At 39.1% G+C, this 16,453-nt stretch overlaps 1 protein-coding gene across 6 annotated transcripts in view; it reads right to left on the minus strand.

Moving 5' to 3' along the window:
- Positions 1-16,453, minus strand: part of USP12 (ubiquitin specific peptidase 12) — a 64,169-nt gene that overhangs the window by 19,390 nt on the left and 28,326 nt on the right. For 4 of the 6 annotated variants that reach the window (XM_036455722.2, XM_036455719.1, XM_036455720.2 and 1 more), the window contains 3 exons: positions 9,754-9,983; positions 3,740-3,816; positions 3,546-3,629 (listed from right to left, as the gene is read on the minus strand). In XM_036455722.2, the coding sequence (XP_036311615.1) occupies positions 3,546-3,629; positions 3,740-3,816; positions 9,754-9,983 (391 nt within the window). Of the gene's footprint in view, positions 1-3,545; positions 3,630-3,739; positions 3,817-9,753; positions 9,984-13,721; positions 13,805-16,453 lie in introns of all 6 variants that reach the window. The other 2 variants (XM_036455723.1, XM_036455721.2) reach the window with 2 other exon arrangements.

Raw genomic sequence — 16,453 nt, forward strand, 5'->3', positions numbered from 1 at the left:
CAAATAAACAAGGTTTAAGTTTATGTGGGCTGCAAAAAAACAAAAGCTTCAATTTTCATAGAAATAAAGGTTTATTTTGATATAAACATGCTGAATGCAAAGGGCTGAAATAAATGAGTAATCATTAACATAATAGAACATTTTAATAAAAATGAATACTTTTTCTTAAACATTAACTTAACAGATACTGAATAAATGCACAAATTAATAAACATAATGCAAATAAACCTATTTTTCTTGTTCTCCGAAAGCGAATATTTCCTGTTGTGTACACCAAAAATAATGGTGTGAAAATTCTTTGTAAAACTACAAATCACTATTCAGATGCATAGCTCAAATATGCTACCTCTGTGTTCACGGGTCTGCCTTCCTAGAAATTTCCTTTCCCACCTTGCTTGCTTAGCTACTTCCTGTGCACATACATGGATGCAAGACTAATGGCATGGCAATCCGCTGCTGAAATATTCGCTGCTAGCATTAGTGGAGAGAAATGGTGCTCCTGAGCCCGTAAGGCACATAAGAGAATTGAATGCAACATGATTATAGTAATCAGTCATTAGTGAACGTTGTAGTTCGTTATTGATAATTATGTATAACAGGATATTATAACAATTAAGTGATGACATTTTTATTAAAATGTTTCTAACATGCCATTGTACTGGCTGTAAGAATATTCTGGCAAAAATATTCATCGTGAGCCACATGCAGCCTATAGGCTGTGGGTTTGACATGCTAGATTTAGAGAGTCCCACCATTCCCTAAATGAGAAGGGTGTCTCAATGTGAAATTGTTCAGACAAACAAAATGGTTTATGCAGAACACTGGAGGGGTTAAGTGTGTCTTCAGTTTGACTCCTCTAGAACAAAACTCTTGGGAGCTTGCCTAGCTTTCCTTGCTGAATGTGCTTTGTCACCTTCCCCTGTAATAAATCTTAGCTGTGAACATGATTGTTATGCTGAGTCTTTCTAGCAACTACCAAATCCAGGAATGGTCTTGGGGAAACCCAATAGAAGACAAATCAAAACCATGTGCTACTCAACAGGATACAATAAGAACATAGCATCACTTCTGTAAGATTCCCCACCCCAAATACATAACCTAAACCAAATTTTAGAAAACGTGAGAGGAACCCAAAGAGGGACTTTCTATGAAATTACTAATCTGAAATTTTGAAAAGTGGCAAGATTATTGAAGTCAAGAGAAGACTAAAAAACGGTTCCAAATTTGAAAGACTAAAGGGACGTGAATACTAAATGCAATGTGTGATTCTAGACTGGATCCGCATTTCTCAAAAGGGCATTATTGGGACATCTGGTGATACTAAAATCAGATCTACAATAACAGTTACATGTCAGCATTACTTTTTCTGACTTGAATGGATAAGGTACATTGGAAAATTTCCTTATTGGTAGGAAGCAGCTACTTAAATGTCCAGGATCATGACATCACACCAGGACCTTAGTTTCAAATGGTTTAGGGTATAAAAGCATTCTTGCTACATTCTTGGAACTTTTCTCTGAGTTTGAGATTGTCTAAAAATAACAAGGATGATGATGTGGGTACCAAGGAATGGTACCCACTCCCATCTTTAGAATGATGTACTATGAGAAGGTACAAAATCCTATGTAGGGATTGCAGAAACTAGACCACACCAAGAAAAAAGTTTACATAATCAAGAAAGCTTCCAAGCCAAATACTTTAACCTTTATCAGACGAAAGGGAACTTTAGTTCCCGGCAAGGAGTGGTTAAAAGATAACTTTAATACATTTTCTTTATAAATGTTTTTACTTTTCATAAATAACTCAAAAAATATTTAAGATAGAGGCAAAAAAGTAAATGCCTGCAGAGCTGAATTTAAATGCCCAAGAAAGCTCCGGCCGGGAGACCCACTACAGAAATTTAAATGCTGTCTTTTAAAGGTTAAGTGTACTGGTTCATGGTTATTAAACAACTAGAGGCCCAGTGCATAAAATTTGTGCACAGGGGCGGGGGGGGGGGGGGGGGGGGAAACCCTCAGCCCAGCCTGCACCCTCTCCAATCTGGGATCCCTCTCACCCTTTCACAATCCAGGACTGCTGGCTCCCAACCTCTCGTCTGCCTGCCTTGATGATTGCCCCTAACCGCTTCTGCCTGCCAGCCTGATCATCCCTAACCACTCTCCTGACAGCCTGATTGCCCCTAACTGCCCTCCCCTGCAGGCCTGAACACCCCTAACTGCCCTCCCCTGCTGGGCGGGTTGCCCCCAACTGCCCACCCCTGCAGGCCTAGTTCCCCCCGAACTGCCCTCCCGTGCAAGCCTGGGTCCTTCCCAACTGCCCTTCCCTGATGGCCTGATCACCCACAACTGCCCTCCCTTACAGGCCTTGTCTCTACCCTGTTGGCCATCTTGTCCGGTTGCTCCCAACTTCCCTCCTCTGCCGGCCTGGTCACCACTAATGTCCTCCCCCGCAGGCTTGATTGCCCCCCAACTGCCCTCCTTTGCAGTCCTGGTTTCTCCTACTGCCCTCCTCTGCTGGCCTGATTGCCCACAACTGCTTTCCCTTGAAGGCCTGGCCCCTCCCAACAGCCTTCCCCTGCTGGCCTGATTGCCCACAACTGCCTCCCTTACAGGCCTGGTCCCTCCCCTGCTGGTCATCTTGTGTCAGCCATCTTGTGTCCACATGGGAGCAGCCATCTTTGACCACATGAGGGCAGCCATTTTATGTGTTGGAGTGATGGTAATTTGCATATTACTCTTATTAGATAGGATAGAGATCTGGTACATGGGTGGGGGCTGGCTGGTTCACTCTGAAGGATGTCCCGGATCAGGGTGGGGGTTCCCTTGGGGTGTGGGCGAGGAGCCTGTGATGGTTTGCGGGCCAGCCATGCTCCCTGGCAATCCAAACAGAGGCCCTGGGATCTGGCATTTATTTATCTTCTATAATTGAAACTTTGTAACCTTGAGCAGAGGCCAGGGCCAACCAGAGTGGGCAGAAATCTTTGCTTCCTCCATTGCCAGAGAAACCCAAACATCCTGCTTGCTCCGTGGCTGGCCACCATCTTGGTTGGCATTATTGCATACTCAATCCTGATTGGCTAGTGGGCATGACTTGTGGGTGTAGTTAATTTGCACTTTTCTCTTTTATTAGTATAGATCACATGTGTCAAACACAAGGCCCGCGGGCCAAATCCGTCCCGCCAGGCCTTGCAATGTGGCCTGCACTGCGCTGTCATCACTGCACTCCGCTGCGTTTCCATCACAATGACAGTTTATGACTGTTCAGTAAACCATTCGACCCGTGATTTAGGCTGGATTTTAGATTTTGGCCCCTTCTCTGATTGAGTTCGACACCCCTAGTATAGATCATTAATTGCAGAAAAATCACTGAGGTTAGAGTTGATTAATATTTATCTAGTAAATTACTTAATAAGTCTTCACTGTTGGTGATAAAATTAAGAATTTTTATTCGGTGTAAATTTTCATAGATCATTTTCAGTTAGAAAAGCCCATCTACAACATCCACTGCCAAAGAATCACTGAAAAATTCCAAAAACATGAAATTACCGTTTGTGTGCTTCCTGTTTGCTGCGACATTCTTCACAGTAGTATTTATATTCACTGCATAGAGTTTCTGTGTTGCTAAAACCCCTGTGTAAAATTCAAAATAAATTTATTTTGTCTATACAAGAAAATCATGTATTCATTTTGAAATACTCTAAAGATATTCATTAGAATTCATGATGAATGACTACTCTTACCTTAAACAGTGAGTAATTGATGTATTTTGTTCCACATCAACAGAAAGATCTAAAAAATCTTCATCTTTGCTGCTTATCTATAAAAATAGAAAATTATCTTTGATTTTTTTCAAATATCAGTAAACCACTGTTCCAAAATGATATAATTAAGTGCATTCTAATATTAGTAGTATATATATGAAGATCCTTTTTCCCCAAGTTCAAAAGAAAAGGACTTGATTTGGATTATTCAAAAGAACACCGTATAAATAACTCTCATTACGTGTGACTAATCCTCTTATTGGCAAAGGCTAGTTATGTATGAAATGCCATTATTTTCCAAAGTCTTTGTAAAGCATGAAACAAACTGTACCATATGCACCAATTCTTAAAAAACATAGGCAGGCCAAGAATGAATGAGAATGCTTGGCAAAGGACATGGCAAAGGACCTGTATTGTTTTATCATTTAAGAAAATAATTTAGCCCAAAATGACAAATCCCAGGCTTCATCTATGACCTTTTATTTCTAAAAAAAAAAAACAACAACAACAAAACAAACTAATATAAAATTCTATTTGACTTATGGGCAAATCACCTTATAAAAATGATTACTTATTCATTTGAATTGGATTAGACCAAAATTTTAGACATCAATTTTCCTTGTTACTTCCTCCTTCAGTGACTTCATGTCCAAGGTGACCATAAAATAGGAGAAAAGCCTGACTCAGTTCCCCTGTGTCTCTCACCCACAATGACTATACACCCAATCCAATAAATGCTTTTCTGTTTCAAATGCATTGTTATAAGCTCAGAGTCATTAGCTTGTAACATTATATAACTACATATATTAGATACTTGTGCAAATAGGAGTAAACAGGAGTATGTGTATGCAGTGCAAGCTAACTCATCTGGGTCTTGAAAGATTCAGTGAAAAAGAAGTGGAGAAACAAGGGGGAGAAAGACAAGTAACAGAGGAAAGATAATATGATGTATTTTAAATAACTAGCCTGGTGTTGTAGGAAAGTGGGTAGGGTGATAAGAGAGAGTATGGGAGAGGCAGGCTAAAGCCAGATCAGGCAGGGATGTATAACAGATCAGCTTTGTATCAGATCAGACAGGCCCAAAGAGAAATAAAGATGAAGGAGTATGGTGTTTCTCAAAATGAGGTTTGTGGTTCTCAGACACTGTCTCAGGAGTCTTCATCTTAAATTTTCATTTTTATGGTAACATAAAAAATTTGACATAAGGATGCTCTGGATCATCTGGATATATCTTAGTTACTTACCTATGTTTGTGTTCACAATTAATTGTGTTGGTGCCAAGTGATTGCTAAGTGGGGCAGTACTTAACTTTTAAGTGTTTGTAAACATTTCTGGTTATTGTTGTGCTACTATGTCTCAATGTGAGGTCAGACCCAGTATGTGGGAGATACAGGTCTAAAACTAAGTGAACAAGTCTAACTGGGAAGTCGTTAGCACAGGTGGTTAATGGAACATAACCTTCCCAATAAGAGTGAGAGGCAGTCCAAAATGAAACTCTGGAGGATACTTACCTGAAAAGGATAAATGAAAGAAGAAAAGCCAAGTAATGAGAGCAAGAAAGAAGCATCACAAAACAAAGAACAGAAGAGAGTGTTGCTACAGAAAGAAACCAGCCTCCTACCAACTAGAAGAGTAACAACTGCATCACTAAAATCTGCCATACAAGCACTACCTTCTCCAGGAAGCCCATCCAAACCTTCCCAAATGCTTCCCACTCCTACCTGGATTAGGTCTACTGTTCTCTGGCTCCATGGCCTCCTGTGTCTAGTTCCCTAAACCATGCACATTGTACTGGAACTGCCTGACTAGTTGTTGAGTGGACATCAATACCCTATGAGCATCCCGAGACCAGAAATCATGTCTTATTCATCTTCCCCCAACCTCACCCATCTTTTACCTGGCATAGTTGGTTATTTAAATATTTGTGCAAAACTAATGAAGTTTGATATTAATGAACATCTCCTGAATCTGCAAAATTACATCTTAGATTATGAGCAAATATGTTTAATTCCCTCATTCATGGAAGACTACCTACAAATATATATTATAGACCACAGGAGGTCCAATTAAGTATAGGTAGACAGATCACTATCTACACATTACAAATCAAATTAATAAATATTTGACCACTAATAAGGATGGCTGATATAACTTTTTCCCCATCTCCCAATATCCCCAGTCTACAAAATAAACTTCAAAGTCCTTAGCAGCATCCCAAAGACCTCCACAAAGATTCTCAAACCTACCTTGGCAGTCTCACCTATTACTTCATTGTTCAACATACTAAACAAATTCAATTCTTTTCTATTTCAATGAAGAAGGTTGAGTTATATATATATTTTCTAACACAGACCAAATTCTATTATACTAAACATCAAGCAACTGCCAAATTCTCTAATTTACAACTATTATTCCAAATGAAATACTGCTCAAATAATCTGTCAATGTTTCCTGAAGCTTAGAATTCAGTTACAATAAAAATAAATTTCTTTATAAGATATATCAAAAAACTTATGTTAAAATAATTAAAGTTGAGAAGGAAATGGGGAGGGAGCAGGCAGAAGAGGATAAAGAGGGTATAAATGATTACGGAAAGAGACTTGAATTAGGGTGGTAAATACACAATACAACATACAGATGATGTATTATAGAATCGTACACCTGAACCTATATAATTTTATTAACCAATGCCACCCCAATTAATTCAGTAAAAAACTGAATTTGATTAGATTGAATAAAAATGAGTATTGAATTGAATCCCCAACATCAAGCATTGACCACTCAAAGCCATTGATGGATTTAACTGATGGTTGCAGCAAAGAACAGAGCACAGCACCAAAGATACCCTTATTCTCCTTACTCTAACTCAAAAACATCTTCACAGGCTATTAATGTACCAGTTTTTAAGCATTCAGTCATACCTCTTTAACGTGAAAGCCGCTCACCTATACAAATTTATTTAGCGGGAAGGAGACAAAAACTCCGGCTGTGCTGAGCCCCAGTTCCGACTGCTCTGAATCCTAGTTCTAGGCCAGAACCTGGGGACCCAGGCTTAAACAGAGGGAGCCTGGGCTGTAAGGCAAAATCCCAGGGGAGCGGCGAAGGGCAGAGCCCCCGGAGTCGCACACATTGCGCGCATAGGACGGACTGTTGACTCTGATGCTAGACTGCCCTGGCGGGAAGGAGACAAAGGCTCCAGGCTGGGAGGAGCATGATGAGGAGCGGGAGTCGCCCCCAGGCGCTGGCAAGCAGGGCGTCGGCAAGGAGCCGGGCGACAGGGCCCCCTTGTGCCGCTGTGCCCTTGACCGCTGATCGCCGGCCATGGAGCCGAGACCGGGGGCTGCTTCCTGGGTGGCGCCGACCCCAGCAACAGCCTGAAGCCTCATAGGAGGCCCAGGAGAACAAGGGGGCGCCGCGGGCCAGCTTGCTGAGCTTCCAGGAGGAGGAGGAAGAAACCGAAGAAGTTTTCAATGTGAAGAAATCAAGTTATAGCAAAAAGATAGTAAAATTACTTAAGAAATAATACAAAGAAGATCTTGAAAAATCGAAGATTAAGACAGAACTCAACTCAGCAGCCAACATTGCAACATAAATGCGTTAAAAAAAAAAAAAAAAGAATGTTGGAGCGGCGGCAGCCAGGCCCAGAGTGGCCAGGCCTAGAGCAGCGCAGCCGGGCCCGAAGCAGCCAGGCCTGGAGCAGCAGCATCCAGGCTCGGAACAGCCAGGCCCGGAGCAGCCAAGCCTGGAGCAGCAGCAGCCAGGCTCGGAACAGCCAGGCCCGGAGCAGCCAGGCCCAGAGCAGCAGCAGCCAGGCCCGGAGCTGCCAGACCGGGAGCAGCCAGGCCCGGAAGCATCAGGCCCCGGAGCAGCAGCAGCCGGACCCGGAGCAGCAGCAGACAGGCCCGGAGCAGTCAGGCTGGGAGCGGCCAGGCCTGAAGTGGCCAGGCCCAGAGCAGCTGGGCCCAGAGCAGCCAGGTCGGGAGCAGCCAGGCCAGGAGCAGCTTGCTCCTCGCCTGCCCATGCCCCAGGGCTGCTTCTCAGACATGGCTGGAAACTTTTGGGGGAACTTGAGGGTCTGCTGAATCAAGTGATGAAGGCTTAGATCTGGATGTGTTGAGTTGTTGTAGTGCTGGGGTATTGATCTGTGAGTGCCTTGTGTGGGGTCTGGATGAGGTTGGTTGATCTATTTGGAAGTGTCTTTTGTGTGAAGTATATCCTTGGGCATGTGGAGGTATTATTGATTTGAGAAAATGCTAAGTAATTGATTTACTATCTGAAAAATTTAAAGTTCTGAAAGTTTAAGGTCTCTTTCCAAAAAGGTTTTAAGATAACACCTTAATTTTAATGGAGAAAGGGGAGGACAAGCCCTTCCCACCCAGAACAGGTAATCCAATTCCAGCCAGCAGCTAACTTTAAACAAAGTGTTCATTTACATTTGAATGGCTACGCCTTTTGATAGCCTAAGGGCAAGTTTACATGTAAACAAGTTTGCTTCTCAGTTCCCAGGGCAGAAAAAACAAGGTTTAAAATTATTAGATTTTAAAATTTATTCTTAAAAATATAAAAGTTTATTAATGAAAAAAAAGGGAAATTAAAAAACCTGATGAACAATATTAGCTATTGATTATAATAGAATCAGAGATACGGGAGGGGAGTGGACTGACAATTCTCAGGGAAGGAGGGAGTGGTGGATGAGGAAAGAGACAAATTAAACTGTGCACCTATGGATGAGGACAATGGGGAAAGGGCAGAGGGTGGGGTGGGGGACCTGGTGGAGGGGGGAAGAAATGAGGAACCTTTGTAATAATATGAACAATAAAGATTGATTTAAAAAAAAAAGTTAATCAACACTCAATAGATCACTCACTGGTATGTGTTATGATTTTTTCCCCCAAACAGTGTTAGAACAATTTGACATCTACATTCAAAGGAAAAATATCTAGACATTGATCTTACACCTTTCACAAATTATAAAATGTAAACTATGAAATTCCTAAAAGATTAACATAGGAGAAAATCTAGATGACCTTGAGTTTGGTAAAAACTTGATACAACACCAAAAGCATTTCAAGAACGCCAACAATATTACCATGAAGGGAAAAAACTGGACTTTACTAATATAAAAATCTTAAAGCTCAAATATTAAAAACTTCTGATCTGCCAAAGACATTGTTAAAAGAATGAGAAGACAGACTGCAGACTAGGAGAAAATATTTGCAAAAGGCATATCTAATAAAGAAGTGGTATCCAAAATATACAAAAAACTCTTAAAACTCAACAACATGAAAACAACCCTATTTTAAAAATAGGAAAAATAGGTGTGCAGACACCTAACCACAGAAGATATACAGATGGCACATAAGCACATGAAAAGATGCTCCACATCAGCCACTGGGGCCTTGGCAAATGAATATTTTTCCCTCTTCAAAACAGTATGCTTTAGTCTTTATTCCAACCTTAAATAATAAATATAACTGTAAAAGAGGAAAAAAATAATATACCTCCCTGACCTCAAAGTTTCTTATGAGCTGAACTAATACATGATTTCCAGACAAGGGTCTATGGCCTTCTGAAATGAAACAAAATCAAACAGCTCACTGCAGTCTTTTTCTGTCACCAAAGGTGTTCACAAAAGCAGTATTATGAAAATCTATAGAGATTATTTTTTTTTCCTTTTTAAAAATAATTCTTTATCGTTGAAAGTATTACATATGTCACTCTTTCCCCCACTAGACTCCCTCCAGCCTTCCCCCACCACCACCACCACCCCCACCCCGCCCCACCACCCCAGGCCTTCATCACCCCATTGCTGTGTCCACTTTGTTCCATGTTTTCATGTCGAGGAATTCTTTTCACCTAACAAGTCCATCTTTAACATTTATCCTACACTTAAGAATTACAGCTTCCAAGTTTATCTCTCATACTTATCCTCAAAGAACTTTTACAATAATGAATTAAATGTTGTTCTATACAAACTGTTACAATATACTTACAGTTTCACAAGTAAGACATCTGGTTTCATTAGTTAATGTTCCCTGAAAAATCTCATGAACCCATGTTGGGTCTGGTGTGCTGTTGTTGTTCTCACTGTCAATGTTACCATTCGGGAGACGGCCATTTTGTTTTTCCTGCTTTCTTTCTTCTTGTAATATATCAGCAATTGTATTTAGTAGGTAATTTAAAAACTCATGGGCATCTTGCTGCATGTAGTTGTCAAAAAGCTCTAAAAATAGAAATATATTAGAGAATTATTTCAGAATTAATAACTTCATTAAAAAGCTCACTTTAAAAAAGAATAGCATTCCATCAGAACTAAGTAAAAATGTTTGGTAGTATTAGTAATTTACAAGAAATAAGTATCTTTCACATCTAAAAATTATGACTAAATTTGGAGAAATAAAGTTAAGATGAATGAGAATCTTAAAAAAAAAAAAAAAATACTGACTGATCCATGAGGAAAGGGCAAAACCTATCCTCATACATTTAACATAATGGGAAGACAAAAAATAACTGCTTTTTATTAGCTCATCAAATTTATTAGTCCACAAATATTACAACATGGCACATTTTTAAGGTGGACAACCTCTTGCCACTGTCAAGCCAAATGCATAAAAATCACATGGAAAGTATGTCAAAATTATAAATGACTGGGCCATTAATCCCAGAGATTTTGATTTAGTAAGTCAGTCAGAGTTGAGGTCTGCAACTTTGACTTCCCAAAGCTCTTCTAAGTGACTCTGATGTTTACTGAGGTTTAAGAAATAATGATATCAAGAATTATCTATTTAATCTAGATAATCTCCAAAGACTCTTCCAAATATGAGATGTTATTAACTCCAGGAAATATTCCCTGCAGTTATACAAATGAATAATTATAATGGAAATACCGATAGTTGCTAACAGTAAGTGTTCTACCCCGTCCTTGACATTATACAATCCTAAAATTGAAGAATAAGAACTTTACAGGTGGAATCTCATTTGATCTTAAGAATCCTATGCTATTGTTACTGACATTATTTTACAAATAGGGAAATGGGATCAGAGAGGATAAACTCAACACTGCCAGGAAACGGCAGAGGCAATATTCAGACCAGGCAGTTGAACTCCACCAAACTGCACACAAAGCTTACAGTATGAGCCATTTCCTAGTTAGGAAATGTCGCCATCAGATCTTCAATGCACATTTAATAAATTCCAGAAAGACTACAGTTTTTAAATGAAAGAATACAATGTAGAAGAAAATTCAGGGAAAGTCTAAGATGAAACAAATACCAAAAATCACATTTTAGAAGAGCTACAGATATGACTGCATAAAATTAGGTTCTATGCATTAGGAATCATTTAAAAGTTAAAAATAAACAGTAAAACCTGAAAATTATTAATATTCTCTACATATAAAGAGCTATACAAAAGAAAATGCAAAATGGGCAAAGGACTTCAAATCAACAACTTATAGAAACAAAATTCAAAAGGTTAAGAAACATGATTTTCCTATCTGTAAAATAGAATATCATCTTCCTTTGAAAGGCAAAAGTTAAAGTATTTCTCGGGGAGTTATATGAAAAGGAAATAAAGCAAAAATTTAATTTTGGTGTCAAAAAGACCAAATATCATGTTTCATATGCAAGACTGGATTCATATTATGGGTCCACCTCTAATCATCACATGTCATAGGCAATTTACTTAACCTTACCTTTCTGTTGGATTGCAAATCAAATACAGTAATATTAAGAACAAAATTGAAGCCACACTTCATTTCTCTGCTATAAATTTGTCCTGAGGGGTTTGATCAGCCTTAAACTCCCTAAGTTATTTTTAACAGTTTTACACGGACTAAACAACTAAAGGCTCTTTAATTTGGAATGACATGTGTCCACTGGTTTTTGCTCACAAAAGACAGTAAATCCAAAGCACTATGACACTATTCCCCACCCCTGCTCATAGAAGTCACTGCACTACCCCTGACACCAAGACAGCCTGCACCTCTGCAAAACCTCCCGGCCACCCCAACTCTGAGACCAAGCCAAGCCCTGCTTGCAACCCTCAGGTGGTTCTGCCATTGGATCAGTCTAAGCCAAAGTTAAAACAACAGAAGTGAATTGCCTTTAACCTTGCCTCTTACTAGAATAATTTTCCATCCCTGAAATACAACTTCACCCCCAACCCGTCACCTGTTCCCTACTCTTCTCATTCCCTCTGTCCTTATTTCCTTCCTCAGCCTAGGGACTTTCTTCTTTCCTAGCCCTTTATGTTGTTCCTTCTAAAGACCACATTTTGTTCAAAACTCCCTATCTCTACAAGCTTTTGCATTTTCTAGCTTCCTGCTGCCACTTTTAAACAACTATACTCTCATTTGCATGTAAAAACGCATTCTCAATCAAAAAAAATTCTAAAGATCTGGTCATACTACCTTCTCCCTCTTATCTCTGCAGTCATCTGCCAAACCTCCCCTTACTCACTCACGGATGGCCCGACTCATGATTTCTCTGTCCAGCCTGACTCCTGCACCAACCATGCTGCTTTCAGTGTTTACGCAGCTTCCTTACTTGCACGTGAATCCCTTAAAAATCAAAAGCTTTCCTTTCTCTCACTCACCTCCCTAGCTCACAGATACATAAAAATCCACCTCAGAAGGCCCATTAGGAAAAGTACTGAGCCCTGGTTGGTGTGCTCAGTGGTTAGAGCAGTGGGCTGCACACCGAAGGATTCCGGGTCAAAACCACATACCTGAGTTATAGGTTTGATCCCTGGCCCAGGTCAAGACGTATTCAGGAGGCAACCAATTGATGTGTCTCTCTCACGTTGATGTTTTTTTTTTCTCTCTGTGTTCCTTTCTCTCTCTTTTCCTCCCTCTCTCCTCTTCCCTTCCTTCTACTCTCTAAAACTCAATAGAAAAATCCTCAGGTGAGGATTAACAAAACAAAACAAATGAAAAAAATGAGGACTGAAAGGCCCTGGCCTGGTAGTTCAGTTGGTTAGAACAGTTGTCCCTTACACCAAAAGGTTGCAGTGGAGGTAACCATCAATGTTTCCAATCTCTCTCTCTCTCTCTCTCTCTCTCTCTCTCTCTCTCTCTCTCATCTGTCTCTGTCTCTCTCTCTCTCTCTCTCTCTCATATATATATATAGATAGATAGATAGATAGATATATCTATATATATAGATATATATACAATATATATCTCCCCCCCTCCTCCCTCCCTCCTTCTAAAAGAACAAAAACCAATAAAAACATACCCTCAGGATTACAAAATATATAAGGTCTGAAAGGAAAGTATGCTAGAGTTGGCTAGGGGAATTGAGAAGAGTGGAAACAGATTGGAAAAGCCACAGAGAGATCTAAAAGAGGAGGGTTATAGGAGAGGACCAGTGAGAAGATTTATAAACATTGCCTACTTAAGGTGAGGGCCGAATAATTCACTGCAGTCGATAAAAAATACATTTTAACATATACACACGTTTTTCAAAATAATTAGTTCTTTTTAAAGGAAAACTGTGCAAATGTTTTTCCTTTTTAAAAAAATTGAATCATCTTTTATTGAATGTTCTTTTAACAGAGAACAATGATTTCATATTCACACAAATACCCTGACTGTCTTAATGAGCCAGGAATGAGATGCAAAGTAAACCAGAAAATACTCTTTAAGTGTTTTGTTGAAATAAATACTATATAGTGTATTTTCTATAAATGTAGTATACTGAATCTTGCACTATTTGAGAACAGCCACTACAATTTTAAAAGCCTCAACCAGCACTTCATTAACACCAAACATCAAATAAATGGCCTCAGGACAATCCCTGTAAACTACATTAGATTTCATTTTTTAAATCATGGTTTTCTTTCTTCTGTGCTAACTAGCATAATGGGAAAGGTGAATTTCAAACTTGCTTTGGAAAATGAAACACATTCATTCATTCATTCATTCATCCACTCATTCAACAAATATTTAGTAAGCACCTACTATGTGCCACGAACTGGATTATGTGCTGGGAATACAATGGTGAGCAAAAACAAATGGGTTCTCTCCATCATGGAACTGACAGTCTAGTGGGAGAGACAGACAATTTCATTATTAAATAAATGTATTTAAAAAGTATAAGCATTTATAGTCCTGATATAGCTGCAACATTAATGCCAAAAAAAAAAGAAAACAGAGTCACTGTTTATAAGTAACTTTTCTTTATAATTGAGAAATAGCAATAGCTTTCATGACACAAAATGTCTTTCATGCTCTTTTGAAGAAAAAAGTCTGAAAGAATGTGGGAAATTATTTACTCAAATATGTTTAATAAGTGTTATTTATAAAAAATTAGTATTTCCACCGAAACCGGTTTGGCTCAGTGGTAGAGCCTCAGCCTGCGGACTGGAAGGTCCCAGGTTCAATTCCAGTCAAGGGCATGTACCTTGGTTGCGGGCACATCCCCAGTAGGGAGTGTGCAAGAGGCAGCTGATGGATGATTCTCTCTCATCGATGTTTCTGACTCTCTGTCCCTCTCTCTTCCTCTCTGTAAAAAAATCAATAAAATATATTATTTAAAAAAAATTAGTATTTCCTCATTTGAGGAAGAACAACACCTAAAAATAAATAAATATACATTCACTTATATTGTACCTCTCCATAGCACCTGACTTTATTATATATATACAGGATCCTTTAGACCAGGACTCTTTCTATCTCATTTACAGCTGTATCCCCAGCACTTAGAACAGTGCCTGCCACGTAGCAGATAGACTCGACAGTTTTTGAATGAATGAACAAACTAACAAGGACAAGGAATTAAAGCAGCTAAAAACTACCTGAAAAGACTAAATATGACCCAAAACAACAATATGAACTATGTACAATGTCAAGATTCAGTGTCAGAGCACAGCTGCAGATGCCATCTGATCTGATGCTCAAGGCCACCGTAAATGATTCCACACTCTCCTGTTGAATCAACTCTAGGTTACATAATTAGATCACCAACCTGTGTTTTAATTCTTCCAAAATAATAGAAAGCCTGGAGCAAGTTACTAATTTTAAACAGATGGTTTCATTTCTTACCTAGATCACTGAAACAGTCCCCTGGCTGGTCTCCCTACCTTTTCTCATGTTGCCCAGCCTACCGATTCCCACAGGGTGGCCACCTAGCAGCCAGGGGGCTCTTTCCCTAACACAGATTAGAACATATCACCTGTCCATCTGCCCACAACCCTCAATGGCTTCCCATAGCTTCCAAAATAAAACCCAAGGTCTAGGGCTTGCCGTTCTCTAACTTTATCTTCATCTTACCCCACTCTAGGTACACTAATTCTCTTGATGTCCTTTCAGCACTTAAGGCAATTGCAGTTTCTGTTCTATCTCTTTAAGACAATTGGCCTCAGACCTTCTAATGGCTTGTTTCTCATTTCAAAGCTCTAATCTAATGCCACTTATCAACTCTCTCATTCTCCAACCCCTTTCCCTGATTTATTTTTCAGCACAGCTATGGTACATTATACTACATAACTGTTTATTGTTTGACTTTCCCACTAGAATGTCAGCTCCCTCAAAGCAAGAGGCTTTGTCTTATTTCTGTGTCCCTAGTTCTGCATAGTGCCTGGTACACAGTAGAAACTAAATATATAATAATTCAAATATTCAGCCAGTTTCACATCATCAAAGATAAGAGATATGGAGCAAGTCTGATCATACTACACTTAGGAGCCCTGTGTCACAGTTCTCTTATGTTTTGACTGGATGACACAAAACTTAAAAAAAAAAAAAAAATTCATTACTAAAATTAAAATAGAATCTTTCCAAAGGATATAAAAATGGTTATATAAAGCAACAGTAGTTTAAAAATATGAAGCTAGTATCTACTGAGAATATAAGACGGGTTTATTACATACATGGAAGGAAGCTTAAGAACAGAGAAACAGTGAAAGTTAGTGGAAATACTGAAATGGGCAACATATTTTTACAGAGATTTAAAATAAACCAGCAAGTAAAATCTCAGAAGGAAGTTATGCAATGGATAACCTATGAAATCTTCTTTGATTTGTATGCTGTTCTCTAGATAATTATCCAGGAAAAATTCAAAAGCTAAAAATACATTTCAAAACATTTTTTTAAAAATATATTTTATTGATATTTCACAGAGAGGAGGAAGGAAGAGAGATAGAGAGCCAGAAACGTCGATGAGAGAGAAGCATCGACCAGCTGCCTCCTGCACACCCCCCACCGGGGATGTGCCCGCAACCAATGTACATGCCCTTGACCGGAATCGAACCCGGGACCCTTCAGTCCGCAGACCGACGCTCTACCACTGAGCCAAACCAGCTTCAGCCATTTCAAAACATATTTAAAAATACCACCAGCATCAAAATAATAAAAATGCTTTTCTATTAAATATTGTTTCTAAAGTACAAAAACATGGGTCTGGAATATTTAATCTAGAATTAGTCTCATTCAACAAGGTATTTAAGAAGTATATTGTGCATCAATTCACTCTGCCTAAAAATTCAGAAAATAGTCAACAATTAAAACATAATAAACACATTTTTATACCAGCTTTGAGAAGCAAACATATAAAGCTATGGTATTTAACCACAGAGAACTTTCACAACACAGTAATTTGAATTTAGAGTCAATCTAAAATTTTAAAAATCATTGTACACTAACAGATCATGTTATGGACTTCATACATTGTGTCCCCGTTAAATACTTATGTT

The sequence above is a fragment of the Pipistrellus kuhlii genome, unplaced genomic scaffold (genome assembly GCF_014108245.1).
Source record: "Pipistrellus kuhlii isolate mPipKuh1 unplaced genomic scaffold, mPipKuh1.p scaffold_m20_p_3, whole genome shotgun sequence".
Classification (NCBI taxonomy): domain Eukaryota; kingdom Metazoa; phylum Chordata; class Mammalia; order Chiroptera; family Vespertilionidae; genus Pipistrellus; species Pipistrellus kuhlii.